Consider the following 15292-nt stretch of genomic DNA (forward strand, 5'->3'; position numbering starts at 1 on the left):
TCCTTCAACTTTTTTTCCTCACAATTGTTTTGGTTATTCTAGGAAATTTGCACTTACAAATAAATTTTAAAGTAAGTTTATCAATTTCTAGAGAAATCCCCACTGAAATTTTGAATGGAATTGCATTGAATCTATACACAAATTTGGGGGTAGAATTGAAATTTTAATAATATTGAGTCATTCAATCCAAAAGCATAGTATCACTTCATTTATTTCAATCTTTGATTTTTCCCAGCAATTTTTGTAACTTGTTAAATTTGTTAAATTTATCTTTAAGTATTTTATATTTTGATTCTATTATAAATGGTATTGTTTTTGATTAACTTTTCCTACTGTTAACTTTTTGTAAAAATTCAGCAATTACTGAGAGGAGTGTTAAAATCAGCTATAGGGAGGTGGATGTGGCTCGACTGATAGAGCATCTGCCTACCATATGGGAGGTCCAGGGTTTGATACCCAGGGCCTCCTGACCTGTGTGGCGAGCTGGCCCATGCGCAGTGCTGCTGTGCACAAGGAGTGCTGTGCCACGCAGGGGTGTCCCCCATGTAGGGGAGCCCCATGCACAAGGAATGTGCCCCGTAAGGAGAGCTGCCCTGCATGAAAAAAGCACAACCTGCCCAGGAGTGGCGCCATACACACAGAGAGCTGACACAGCAAGATGATACAACAAAAAAGAGATGCAGTTTCCCAGTGTTGCCTGACAATGCAAGCAGAAGCAGAAGAACACACAGAGAATGGACACGGGGCAGACAATAGGGGGAGGGGGAGGGGGCGGAAGAGGAGAGAAATAAATAAAAAAATTTTAAAAATGAACTACAATTGTGGATTTGTCAATATTTCCTTTAGTTCTGTTGATTTTAAATTTGTGAGCTCTGTTATTAGGTTTATATACATTTGGATTGCTATGTCCCTTTGATTAATTGATCCCTTAATAAAAAAATTGTCTCTATTTCTGATACTATTCTGTCTTAAAGTCAATATTAAAAAATATTAATATAGTCATACCTGATTTCTTATGCTTAATTATTAAATGGAATATATATTTCCATCATTTTAATTTCAACCTTTTGTGAAATGTATTTATTTTTTAAAAACATATAATTACGTCATGCTTTTGAATCTAGTTTTAAAATGTCTGTCGTTTAATTGGAGTTTTTGGTTCATATATATTTATTGGTATGTTGGATTTATTCCTACCATGTTAGTATTTTATTATGATTTGGTCCATCTGCCACTGTTCCTCTTTTCTGCCTTTCACTAAGAGTAAATCAAGTATGCTCTAAAATCAATTTTATCTTCTCTTTTTAGTCTCTGAATTTTCTTATATCATATTATGTATATACATATAGATCATGTTATGTGTATATATATATTTATGCTAAAGATCATGTTGTGTGTGTGTGTATATATATATTTTTTACGCTCAAAAAACTTATATTTAGAATTAGCTGGCTGGACTTAGTTTAGATGATCCCAATTCTGTTGGCAACATCCAAAGCATCATAGTCAGGAGCCAGCTGAACATACGCCTTCTTCTCTGCTTCAGGCCTGATAAGGTGTTGACCTTGGCCACAGTGATGTCACAGAGCCTCTTCACAGCCTGTTGATCTGGTGCTTGTTGGCCTTGACATCCACAATGAACACAGTGTGTCGTTGACTTCAGTCTTCTTGGCTGACACAGTGGTCAGGGGAAGACTGATGATGGCAGAGTGGTCAGGCTTGTTTCTCCTGGGGGTGCTTTTCCGAGGATATTTGGGCTCTCTCCTGAGACGCAGCACTTAAGGCCGCTGGAAGGTGGGTGATGTGTGGATCTTCTCTTTTTTTATGTGACTGTGGATGCCTTTCAGTACTGCCTTCTTGGCTTTCAAAGCTTTTGCTCTGGCTTCAGTTTTGGGAGGGGCCAGCCCTGTCATCTTCACTTTTGGGCCATCTTTGTGAAAAGGCCATCTTAGGCTCTTTAACTCAACGAAGTCTACATTCAAAATATATTCCAATATTTTGCAAGCTATAGAAGAATTTTACAATAGTATATTTCTAATTATTACACCCCCGTCCTTTGTTCTTTTGTTGTTACACAATTGACACCTACATAGCTAAGAACTGCACATTCTCAGAAAATTCTTATGCTGGAAGAAATGGTTAAAATATTTTTTTAGCTTATGAATTTTACTGAAAACTTAAACCAACATCAGGGTCCTTGTGGATTGGCTACTAATAAAAAAATGTTTTTAGTTAGCACTAATTATTTTAGTAAAATACTTGTCGTCTTTGCTTTTACAAAAGTTCAGTACTTTTATGCTAGTTTTCATTTTTCCCATGTTTTTTTGTCTGAGTTACAACTATTGAAGCTGAACCTGGTTTTTGCATGAAAGACAAAATTATGATGTATTATGAGTGTGTGTATTATGATTTATGATAAAATTTTTAAAGACTTTTCATCTAAATAATTTGATTTTTTAAAAATATATCACTCAAATCTAAACAAAGTATGAGCATGGGCATTTTGCTATGAGAAATGACTATGAATTCAACTCAAAACCTAATTCCTGACTCCTTGTTAGCTGTTGGTCTTTTCTGGACAGGGCATTTCATTAGAAAGATGAACTAGGGTCTGGGTCAGCTTACATTTCATCTCAGCCTGTGAGGGTTTTTAAGAGGGGAGATGTATAATCATATTTGAAGACATTAGGATATACATCCTGACCTTTTGTCAAAAGCAAAAAGTTGTAATACATAACTATATGCTACAATGCATTGACTGCACCTTTAGTTTAAAAATAAGAATATCCAAATGCATATTATTAGTTTTATTCATTGTTATTTTATGATACTCAAATATCTAAAAGGAAAAAATTGATATGCCTCTCTAATTGTTTATTTTTCACAAAGTCAAATTCCTATGCTTTCCAAGAAACATGGTGATTAAGCTTATCACAGATCACTGGTTCTTATTAGCCTACCATTACCATACTCCATTAGGAAATTTCCTCCTTCTGACTATTTGAATTCCTTGGTGACCTTATTGTAAATGTATGTCTTTTTTTTTTTTTTTAAAGATTTATTTATTTATTTAATTTCCCCCCCTCCCCTGGTTGTCTGTTCTTGGTGTCTATTTGCTGCGTCTTGTTTCTTTGTCCGCTTCTGTTGTCGTCAGCGGCACGGGAAGTGTGGGCGGCGCCATTCCTGGGCAGGCTGCTCTTTCTTTTCATGCTGGGCGGCTTTCCTCACGGGCGCACTCCTTGCACGTGGGGCTCCCCCACGCGGGGGACACCCCTGCGTGGCACGGCACTCCTTGCACGCATCAGCGCTGCACATGGCCAGCTCCACACAGGTCAAGGATGCCCGGGGTTTGAACCGCAGACCTCCCATATGGTAGACCGACGCCCTAACCACTGGGCCAAAGTCCGTTTCCCGTGTATGTCTTATGTTTACAATTTAACCTTTAGGTTAGGCTGACCTTTTAACAAGGAAGTTTTTATTAGAACTACTCATTGCATTGTAAATGTTGACATTTGTCAGAAAAAACTTTCATGCAGTTCGTCTTTGAGATAGTAAAACTTTCCACTACCATTATCTGAGCTCTCTCTCTCACACACACACATACACACACCCACTGTATTCCATTTTATAGAATTCTAGAATTTTAAAAAATGGGAACACTTTGGAAACCAACTTGTCAACTCACTAATTTTACTGATAGTGAAACATAATCTCAGAATGCTAAATCATTATCAATTTAGTTGGTAATGTATATATCACATCGGCGGTACTCAAAATTCCTTGTGGATATTATCGACACAATGATAAAAAACACATTTTTTAAAAAATTAGTCAGATTTAACTGGAAAAATAGAAGAAAGAAGTCAAAATTAAATGATATTGTGTCATGCAATTGGATAGTCTCTTAAGATAAGCAAGCAAAACGGATCACAAAGGACCCACAGCCCAGGTTTCAGCAGCTTCTCTTATGTGGGCTCAGAAAAACCCCAGCCACTTGCTGCAGAGTTCCAGGAGAAAGCTCGTCTTTTGACCTATAATGTGACTTCCAAGTAGTTGTCCACTTGGGGATAGAGTCTAAGTTGCTCTTTGTGCAATTAGTATGCCTAGATTCCCTGTTCTCCACCTGCCCCTGAGAGCCCCATGTGGATCCCAGGTTCCCGGAGGGAAGGGGAGCCCGAGCTTATGACCAGTGTCATGCTCCCGCCTCGCCCCTCTGGATCTATTGCTCTGTAGTGCGAGAAGAATCTGGCCTCTCACCTCTAAGGTCTAATTCATTGCACTTTTAACAAAGTTAAGCTCGATGAGCTGTCTGTCATCCCAAGGGAAGCTCTGTCATGAATACTGATTAATTTAAAGGGCATTTCTGCCATCCAGCTGGCAGGTGAACATAAAAATCAATACTTGTCATCCTTTAGCTTCAAGGAAAGGCAGGGAGAAGGTGGAGAGGAGAGAGGAGGCCCATTTACCTTGTCAAGATGGTTGTAGAAATCAGCGTTCGCCGCACAGAGATACCTCCCAAGCAGCGTGGCGTGGGTGGTGAATATCGTGGCAAGAGGAAGCTTCCGGGCTCGGGAAAGGATCAGCCCGGTTCCAGCCTGCCATTCATGGAACTGGGCAATGACGTGTTTACCATCCGTGTGATCTGTCACCTACGTCAGAGAAAAAGCATTTAGAAGAGTTGTCGGTGAAACTTGACCTTGCTCACGGCCCACAGGATAAGGAAAGTTATGCCTGCAAATTTTATCACAATTTAAAGGGGTTTAAATATGAAACATGCTTATTTAACAAGGGTAAGATATTTTATAGCATTCAGGGGCGTGTTCGTAAGGCCCAGATCTTTTGATGTCTTAATCCTTTCTTGTAATGATGGATCAGATTTGGTTTTCTGTTTTGTTTTTAGGAGGTCCTGGGAATTATGGGAAACTGGTACTCAACCACTTGCGCTGTATCCGCTCCCTGAGATCTGGATTTGTGTCCATAGAAGGGCCTCAGAAGTAAGTGCCCAGTAGGCACCCAAAAGAGCGCTGCTGAATGGGTGGATGAATGAATAAGAGGCGATAACAATATCCTTGTACGTATCACTGAGCTGCTCAATCAATTGGGACTACCTACTCCCAGGCTACTTCTACAGTAAACAATAGATGTCTTCATGTTTTAGTCAGCTTTAGTTGGGTTCTCTGTTTCTTGCAGCCAAAAGCATTTTTTTCTTTAATGTGGAAGATTGCTTTATTGAGGAAATTAAATTTTGACAAGATATTTACAGCAATTTGCTTATAGACAGTGTATTTTTTTCAGCAGGTAGGAAAGTGGCCTTTGAGAGCAGATGACTGTGCAGGTACAATACACTTTCTAGAAACCAAGATACCATAAGGAATGCCTTAGTTAGTCTTACTATCATATCACAGTCTGCAAAAATCAGGGGCAAGCTGATATAAAATCTAGGAAGAGATATGATTTAGTTTCTGTTTTCACTGAGCTAAAGGGCCCACGTAGCTTCTTAACACTTTTTGGCATAAGGAACCTTGCTTACGGTTGTATTCAGTTCCAGTTTAGTCATAGTTTAAAGTGTGTTTTTTCCCCCATGTGTCAGTTTTTCCCACGTACATAAGTGTACGTGGACACAGCCTGAGTAATCCCAGAGCCGTGGGGTCTCCTTTGGGAGACCAGCCGGAAAGAAACTTTAGTCCTCCCTCACAAGCGTTTGAATGGATACAATATTGTTTGTTCATTTTTTAAATCTGCTTTTGTTATTGTCTTTTTTTGGTGCAGCACTTCGCCATGTGGGGCTTTGCCTTTCAGTGCCGTGCAGGTTGGGACAGCTTTTTTCTTTTTTTTACCAGGAGGTCCCAGAGATTGAACCCGAGTCCTCCATAAGGTGAACAAGAGCTCAATTGCTTGACCAACAGCCACTTCCCACAATGTTGTTTTAAAAATACAGAAGCAGGAGGAAGAGGGTAATACCTTGCTTAGAATCAAATAGCAATTTTAAATTCACTGGGGACCCTGGTCTAATCCCCAAACAGCAAACTAGGGTGGTCACCAAACTTTTCACCTTAATGTTTCACCCCTACAATGAATTACTATTCCCACCTCACCCCTCCTACCGGCCGTCAGTTTCCTTAACCTGAGGAGAGAGAGCAGTGAGAATGTAGAACCCCTGACTTCCAGGAGCCTGCGTGGAGAACTGGGGTGTTTGGAGAGAACATGGGACAATGGCACTTCACAGGCATTGGAATCACCTGGAAGTCCTGTGTGACACTACTCCTAGGTCCCATGCCCAAATAATCAAATTCATTTCTAAAAAGTTTCCAGGCGCTGCTGCCGGTCCAGAGAGCCATTAACTTAAGCTAAAACCTTTGTTCTTTAAAGCACCTGCTCTTCAAAAGTTTCCCCACAACCACGAATAGTTGATGAGACCAGGGGCAGCAGAAGCAGGACTTTCCCAGCCATCTTGGAAATTTTTCCATATCTCCATTCACTCTGATCTAGAGGAACTCCCTATTTCTGGAACGTTTTTCTTTCGATAAAATTGGGGTGCCCTCTCTCTCTTACTCTTTTTTTCTTCTCTCCCTTCTATTTCCCTTAAAAAGGATGACAATGGCATACACATACCCTGTCCAGTAGTTGGCCTCAGTCAAGGAGGAAGTAGCTCAAGGTGGCAGTTTGCAGAGGTAGGTAGAGTTGGTTCCACAAACCAGTGCTGACAGCAGGCTCTGCTGCCACCCAGCCCCCTCCTTCCCCAACACCAGGGGCTCTTCACCAGGGGTCCCTGAGCTTGGATTGAAATCCCAAAGAACATTATTCTTGTGGGGACGTGTTGGTACAGGTGTGACATATTTATTAAAAACTGCACAGTACAGTGTGGACTTAGGAGGGGGTCCGTGGTTTCCCCTGACTGGCAAAAGGGTCCGTGGAACTGAAAAGATTGAGAAGCCCTGCCCTACATGGTCACCAACCCAAACCCTCTACCTTTCCCGTCCCCTCCAAGGCCTCCCTTTATGGCTACTGAAATCTGATGTCATCTGTGAGGACTGGTCAAGGGGAACAGACCCCAGCAGAACAGTCCCGTGATTTCTCCTCAAACCATATTCCCGCTTTCTGGGGCTGCTCTTGCTGCACCACCTGCCTTGAAGGCACGGGACCATCACCTTGAGGTGATGGCCCTACAGAAATCCAGTCGGTCTGCCCTGAAGAGTTGAGAGTACAGACTTGGCAGAATTAAAGAGGACTGATTTCTAATGCTTTCGGTTTTTCAGATCCACGGGATACTCCAGGGTTTGCTGAGGGCTCTTTCACTTCAGCCCTTCACAAAAGAATGAAAGTATCTAAAAGCCAATCGAGTTGCGCACAAGTACTCATGTGTAAACCAACTCGTTCAAGCTCTTTCCTACAACCATGATTCTAGAATTCATGTACACAGGGCAGGATGTATTCTATTCCCTGTTTTTGTGTATGTGCTGCGTATCTTCTGTGTGGCAGGCAATTTGAGTACTTTATATACACTATTCTACTTCAAGCTAATATTAGGTACATATTGATAAGCATTATTATTTCCCTGCTCCAGAGCCTGGCAGCTAGAGGAAGGCTGAACATTTTCTCAGTCTCCTTGACAATGTATTGGGACAAGCAGTAATAGCATCATCTCAAAGATCCTGGATCATTGCTGGGCACCGAGTGCAGCTGAGCTGTTCCTCTGTGGCATGACTACACAGTGAACTGTACCTCTTTTAAGAACCAGGCTGTTAAGGATCCAAATATCAGCATGTCATTGGCTTCTCGGTCGTGATAAGGGATGCCAACACTGCATGCTTCCCAGAGGTCGCTCTTCCACCTGTCCAGGTTCCAAGCTGAGTAGCCTATGTCAAAGAGCACCACGTAGGGGCTGCCTTCTATCAGCCATCTTCCACAATGCACCTGCCACGGAAAGAACACAGCCGGGCAATAATACCAAGTAGTGCGAGTGAGGGAAGGGTCGTTGTGCGTATAGGATATCAGCTTTGTTTAGAACTCAATGGCAGGGAGAGCATGCTGTGTAGAAAGCTGTCGTGCTAACACAAAGCCTCTGATGCTTGAGACTGAAAATTAAATTGGCCTGCATTCATTCCCCTAGGATTTCTTCAGGTTCTTGCTCTTCTTTAAATTGGTGGATGTAAAAACAAATTACATAATCTCTCTTGTTCGGTCCCTCATTACCTTTCTATGACCTTGAAGTCATGGACCTAGGATTTAATATTATGGTCGATGCTTTTATGATAGTCCTAAGATGAAATCTTCTGTATTTTTAAGAACCTGTAGTTGGATATAATGCCTCCTGTATTATTTATTTCCCCTTATATAATAGGACTTACAATATTTCCTGAAAAACATTTGTTTCTATAGACAAATGTGTGTGATTTCTCTTATTCCTCCTACCAAAAAAGAAAAAGGCCCCAAATGTTTTCTAATACATGTCTGCCAGAAATCTTAACTAAATATTGCCCAATTTTTCAAATTGGCTTGTTTTCCTTTTATTCCTGAATGTTTTCCTTTGTGCATGTCTGAAAGCAAGACCTGTCTCAAATTTTTCCAGTCATATTTAAATATACACTTTATATATCCATGTTTTAACCTCCCCTTCAGTCTATATTTTTTCATACTAACTCACTTGTCCCTTTGTCTTGATTTTTATTTTATTCTCCTCTTACATGGAACACAATCCCATAATCCACTCTAAAACTTCTCTTGTTGGCGTTCACGCCTCTCTACAAAGCTAAAGGCATTCACATTGCTTACATATTGACCCTTGTGACTCCGCCCAAAGCTGAATTTTGCAGAGCTTGGAAGCCCATTTGATCATTATTTTCCTCCCATAGGATGCAGCAGGTGTGGTGATAACTGTCTCCCTACTCAAAGCCAATACCTGGTCCAACTTTGGGAGACTCTCATTGTATGCCAGTTGCTTTCATTATAATTTAGTGTATATCATGCCATCCTTTCCTTTTGAGATTGTGATTACCTAAACCCCAAAAACTTTCAACAGGGACATTCGTTGACTCATTCATTCATTCCACAAATATTTACTGAGTGCCTAATATGTGACATAGTAAACAGTGAGCTAAGTTCACAGAAGTGTGAAACTATAAAAGGAGAATGTAAGTTAGCTTATCTTGACTCCTGGTCAGTTTTTGGTTCCATCACAAAATCATTCTTATACCAGAAATCCAATTAGAATATTGAGACCAGTCATTTAGATCATGTTTTCATCTCCCTCTTCTTCACAAGAGCGTCAAATCCAAGCCCCTTCTAACATTCTCCCACACCCCCATCACTCGCCTTCATTCTCTCTGCTGCCCTTACTCTGAAATCTTTCAACCTCAAGTTCCATTGTAAATTAAATTTTTGCACCTTTAACCTTGGATACATCTCCTGGGGCACCACCCATGTGGATGCCTCAAGTGAAGGGTTCTCATTTTTTCACCCCCAGAAACTAAATTGCTGGATGAGTGGGAAGGAAAGGTAGTATTTTTAAAAATTTCAGTGCAGTTTGACACTCCTATTCTTCTATTTGTGTTTAAAAATACCTTTGGAATTTACATTTTCTGAGTATATTATCTTTCCCTTTTCTACCAATCACCTGGATATCTTCCTGCCTAATCATGGGCAACTTCAAAGTCCAATTTAAAAAAAAAACAAACTTATCCTATACACTCAGCTCATAGTTACTTGACCTTGCTCACTTCCAAGAACTTCACGTCCACTTCACTTAAGGCCCCCAAATTCATCGCTGCATTTTTACACCTGTAATAAACCAAATTGTTCCTCTTCCAAATATCAAGTCAAGTATTCTATTACCCAACTGTCAGTGTCCTTCCAGTCCTCTCATCCTGTTTCTCCCAATGCACGTATGCATCCTCATCAAGACCTTCAGTTCCTGGAATGTTCTGTTTTCTCACAAATTGTCGCCTCCTTTCTGGCTTTACTTCCTTTCCCATCCATTTCAGACACGGCTGTCCACCAGGCCAACTAGTACTTCAGTCACTCTCGAAATTACTGCCCGTGTCCTTGCCACCTTCCCTCCAGAAATAACCCAGGGTGGATCTCTAGCTATTCAACTCTCCACACCTTCTTCAGGTTGCTGCTGGCAGCTGGAGAGAGTCACAGAGCCATGGACATTTGTGTCACTAAAATGTCATGACTACACTTAGGCGTGTGCGGATTCTTTTATAGATCCCTTGAACACTTCTTCAGAATGCCTTCCTTCAATATTTCTTATTTCAGCACTTGCCTCCTTGCTCTCATAAGGTGATCTTTAACTCATCTTCAGTAGAGTTACTCACCTGGGATGAGACCACCCCGAATTCTTCATCAATTTGCCTCAATTTGTATTCATTTTTTATGCCTTGTTTGAGTGAAAGGGGCAAAGAATGATCCTTTTAATGGTGTTTTGGATCTTATATCCTCCCCCATTTTCAGTGACTTTACTCTCGTCTTAACTTTCTACCTCTCCCTGTCTGCCAGCTATTTCCTTTTTGTTTTTGTTTGTTGTCTGCTTACTGTTTTTGCTCATTGTCTGCTAACTGTTTTTGTTAGTTGTTTGTTTTCTTTAGGAGGCACTGGGAACAGAAATTGGGAACCTCCTATGTGAGATGCAGGTACCCAACTGATTGAGCCACACCTGCTCCAGCTATTTCCTTTTGACATATAAACATGCTCAGGCCTCATCAATATATTTTTTTTAAATGCCAATTCTCAAAACTACTCTCTAACTACTGTGCTATCTGTCCCCATCATAGAAAAATCTATCCTTTTTCTTATCACTCATTCATTCCTCAACCAACTACAATCTTGAGTTAATCCCTCCTTCAGTCCTCTGAAACTGTACATAGCAAGGTCACCAACAACCTGAATATTGCCAAATCCAGTTGACCTTGGTTCAATCCTTTGTTGATTTAGTTCCACCTTCTTACATGAAACTCTTCCATCCCTTGACTTAACTACCTATTGCTGCTGTAGCACAAAATCAGTGGCTTAACACAACACCAACATTATCTTATAGGTTTGGAGATCAGGAGTTTAGAAATAGGTCTTAGAGGCTAACATCAAGTTGTTGGCAGAGCTGTGTTCCTTCTGTAGGCCCTAGTGGAGAATGTTTCCTAGACTTTTCCAACTTTTAGAGACTACCTGCATTCCTTGGCTCATGACCCCTTCCTCCATCTTCATAGCAGATCACTCCCACCTCTCTATCTCCTCACTGATTCTAACTCTACTGTTTTCCTCTTACAAGGACCCTGGTGATTTCATTGGGTCCACTGGGATAATCCCTTTATCTCAAGGGCCTTGCTGTAATCCCATCTGCCAAGTACCTTTTGCCATATTAGATAATGAGTTGGGCATTATTGGCTCAATATCACTATCTTCTACCTTTGCAGTTTCAGACTCCTTCTAATGTAGGTGTAGAATGCTAACATGTTGGCATTCTCTTAAGTTTTGGCTCCAGACTTCTGTTCTTCGTCTATGAACTCCCACTGAATTATATTATGAACACCCATGATTTCAACTACAATTTAGATGCAAATGATTTCCCCCAATCCACCTGCAGCCTGTGCTTTCTAGCTGAGCTCCAAACCCATAATCCCGGTAGACTTCAGTGCAACCAATTTAAAAATCAAAGTTATCTTCCTCACAAACCTGCTGCTCTTAGCTAAGTGAATGGTCTTCTCTCGGTGTGAGTTCTTCTAAATCACCATCTGTTTACCCTTACCCCTTTGCTAATTGTTGCTGAGCGAAGCATCAGTCCTTTACCTGGCAGCCATGCTTATTCATCACATCCACTGCTCTTCCGACAGCATCATTTACAGGTTCACACGGCTCCACCTGAGTCTTCATATTATGCTCAAAATATGGACCTATGAGAAAATAATTGTCTCCCCATTCATCTGCTGTTGTTTTGGCCTTTGTCTGAATCACAGTATAGATGCCACCAACTGTTAAAAAGAAAAGGCTCCATTCACATTCAGATTACAAATTCATTCCAGTCATTTTAGGACCCACCAAGCCCAAGGATTTACTTAACTTTCTAAAAGAACAATGTTTAACTTGTTTTTAAAGGGTACTAACCAATACTTTGTCTGTGAGCTGTGTAGGCAAGTGGATGACCAAGAAACCCTGTATGAAATTCTGAAGCTAACATAGGCTCTGGCACCAAACTTAACTGAAATTCAAAGAGCAATTTCATTTTGTGTAATGGGAAGAAACTTTCTTTGCATTTTTCATTATTGTTTTTATGAAGTATCCAATTCATCAGGATATAAGATTTGATAGCTACCTTATATCTTATTTTAGTAACTTAGACTTTAATAAATCTTATCAATAGTTATAGTCTATGGCCAAAAGGTAGAATTTTATCTGCAAATTTTTCTTCAAACCTGAGCCACTCAAAGTATACTTTTGGAAAATTGCCTTCTGAGAAGTAAAATACAAAAGGCAAATGTCAGTATTGCTGTACAATACCAACGAGATGCATTAATTTATAAAAGAGTTCCCCTAAGACCTAGAACTAAAGTCATTACCAAATGTAAATATTACATGGAAGCAATTTATATATGCACCTCCATAAACCAATTATCCTTAAAAACTTCATCTTTTAGAAAATACTTTTCAACTATGTCTAAAAGAAATTAAAACAGTCACTTCAGCAGTCTGTTAAGAAGACTATAAATCTCAGCAGAGGAAATCGGATTTGGTTCAACAGACAGAATGTCCGCCTACCACATGGGAGGTCCAGGGTTCAAACCCAGGGCCTCCTGACCTGTGTGGTGAGCTGGCCCATGCACACAAGGAGTGCCATGCCACGCAGGGGTGTCCCCCATGTAGGGGAGCCCCATGCACAAGGAGTGCACCCCGTAATGAGAGCCACCCCATGCGAAAAAAGTGCAGCCTGCCCAGGAGTGGCATCGCACACACAGAGAGCTGACGCAACAAGATGACACAACAAAAAGTGACACAGATTGCCGGTGCCGCTGACAAGGATACAAGTGGTCACAAAAGAACACACAGCGAATGGACACAGAGAGCAGACAACTGGGGGAGGGGGAGTGGGGAAGTGGAGAAAAATTAAAAAAATAAAAATAAAAAATCTTAAAAAAAAATCCCAGCAGAGATGGCAGGTGATGGGACAGTGTGGGACACATGAAGAGGGCCTCAGAACCTGCTGGTAGAGGCTTCCAGATCAGACCAGATTCAGTGATTCACTGAGTCATTCAACAAGGAATCCAAGTCTATATGAATTGATGCTAACCTAAAGTACACCTATTTCCCTGAATTCCAGAAAATTTATTATAAACGGTCCAAAACTATTTGTTGAAGAAAAACAGTTTAAAGAAACAGTTTTTGAAGGCAACTTTTTTACAAGAGTAAATTTTCTTTAAAGTGTTAGAGTCTTATCTCAGCAACATATTTGAATAGATATAAACTCGATATAAAATCACTGAGTCCATAAAAAGGCCAAATCTTCAAATGATTGCTCCTCTTCTCTAAATTATTTCCTTCATCTTCATCTTATCAGACAGCATACCTTATAGACTTTTTTTAAAGTTTATTTATTTATTTATTTCTCTCCCCCCCCCAGCCCACAAGTTGTCTGCTCTCTTTGTCCATTCGCTGTGTATTCTTCTGTGACCGCTTCTATCCTTATCAGCGGCACCAGGAATCTGTGTTTCTTTTTGTTGTGTCATCTTGCTATGTCAGCTCTCCGTGTGTGCAGCGCCACTCCTGGGCAGGCTGCACTTTCTTTCGCGTTGGGTGGCTCTCCTTACGGGGTGCACTCCTTGCACGCGGAGCTTCCCTACGCAGGGGACACGCCTGTGTGGCACGGCACTCCTTGCACACATCAGCTCTGCGCATGGGCCAGCTCCACGTGGGTCAGGAGGCCTGGGGTTTAAACTGCGGACCTCCCATGTGTAGGCGAATGCCCTATCCATTGGGTCAAGTCCGCTTCCCTTATAGATTTTGGATAGTGCATATTCATTAAATGGCTTTGCTTTTTTTTCCCCAAATTCATCTTTCTTGGAGATTTTAGAATGCTCTTGTTTGTTAGATTATGTGTTTCAAATTCAAATACATTTGGGTAAATGAATCTAGTGGACACGAGGGATATTCTTATTAGGAAAAAAACAAATGGTTGGATATGAGAATTGAAGTTCAAAGATAAATATAGCTGATTAATTTGCTACTTTTTCCCAGTTGAGCTTTCAGCCTGGATATAGATGGCTCCCAAATAACATTATTATTATTATTATTATTTAAGTATTTATTATTTTTATTTATTTCCCTCCCCTTCCCTCCCTTCCCCTCCTTTTTCCCCTTCCCCCACCCCAGTTGTCTGTTCTCTGTGTCCATTTTGCTGCATGTTCTTCTTTGTCCGCTTCTGTTGTTGTCAGCGGCACAGGAATCTGTGTTTCTTTTTGTTGTATCATCTTGTTGTGTCAGCTCTCCGTGTGTGCGGCGCCATTCCTGGGCAGGTTGAACTTTCTTTTGCACAGGGCAGCTCTCCTTACGGGGCACACTCCTTGTGCGTGGGGCTCCCCTACGCGGGGGACACCCCTGCGTGGCACGGCACTCCTTGCGCGCATCAGCACTGCGCATGGGCCAGCTCTACACGGGTCAAGGAGGCCTGGGGTTTGAACCGCGGACCTCCCATGTGGTAGACGGACACCCTAACCACTGGGCCAAGTCCGCTTCCCCCAAATAACATTAAAGTGTTTATAAATACTACAGCCATGCTCTTTTGATCTAGTAGGCATTAAAATGTAAATTTATAAAAAATGAGTCCATCCCATATTGGTTAAGGTCCACTAGTAAATGAATGCTTTTGGTTTTCCTTTTCCAGACTTCTCCCTGTATGGACTTCCTGTGTCAGGTGCTCTTGGTACTATTTCATATGCCCAAGGACTATTTTAACCTCCCTCTGACCTCCCCATGTTCATATGCCATCAAGTTTCCCTCAGTTTTTACTCTATTTTACCACAGTCTGCCCCAAACGTCTTTCTCAGCATGCTAGAGTCCAGTGAATACAGCAGTATGGAAGTCAGATCATTCTTATTTACCAATGTGAGTAAAAATCAAACAAGTTCACCAACATATTTTTAAATGAATTGTTTTACTGCAGTGTAGGTGTTGAATTTGGACTTGTCCTTCACTTTCAAACATGAACCTTGTATTTTATTGATCTATATTTTCCTAAAACAACATAAGAGCTACCTTTAGTGTGAGGGCAAAGTATCAGGTCTTTCATACCAAAGAGAAAATGAGCTGT

At 41.0% G+C, this 15292-nt stretch overlaps 1 protein-coding gene and 1 long non-coding RNA gene across 4 annotated transcripts in view; one reads left to right on the forward strand and one right to left on the reverse strand.

Annotated features, from left to right (window-relative positions):
* The window catches only part of GYS2 (glycogen synthase 2), a 65464-nt gene that overhangs the window by 42246 nt on the left and 7926 nt on the right, over window positions 1-15292 (reverse strand). For all 3 annotated transcript variants that reach the window (XM_058282875.2, XM_004448663.5, XM_004448662.5), the window contains exons 2-4: window positions 11782-11963; window positions 7723-7914; window positions 4467-4649 (exon numbers count right to left, since the gene is read on the reverse strand). In XM_058282875.2, coding sequence (XP_058138858.1) covers window positions 4467-4649; window positions 7723-7914; window positions 11782-11963 — 557 coding nt within the window. The remainder of the gene's footprint in view (window positions 1-4466; window positions 4650-7722; window positions 7915-11781; window positions 11964-15292) is intronic.
* Window positions 1644-6704, forward strand: LOC131274807 (uncharacterized). The gene is made up of 4 exons (XR_009182104.2): window positions 1644-1794; window positions 4901-4994; window positions 5841-5954; window positions 6591-6704. It is a non-coding gene; the product is annotated as an uncharacterized lncRNA (long non-coding RNA).

The sequence above is a fragment of the Dasypus novemcinctus genome, chromosome 20 (assembly GCF_030445035.2).
Source record: "Dasypus novemcinctus isolate mDasNov1 chromosome 20, mDasNov1.1.hap2, whole genome shotgun sequence".
Taxonomy (NCBI): domain Eukaryota; kingdom Metazoa; phylum Chordata; class Mammalia; order Cingulata; family Dasypodidae; genus Dasypus; species Dasypus novemcinctus.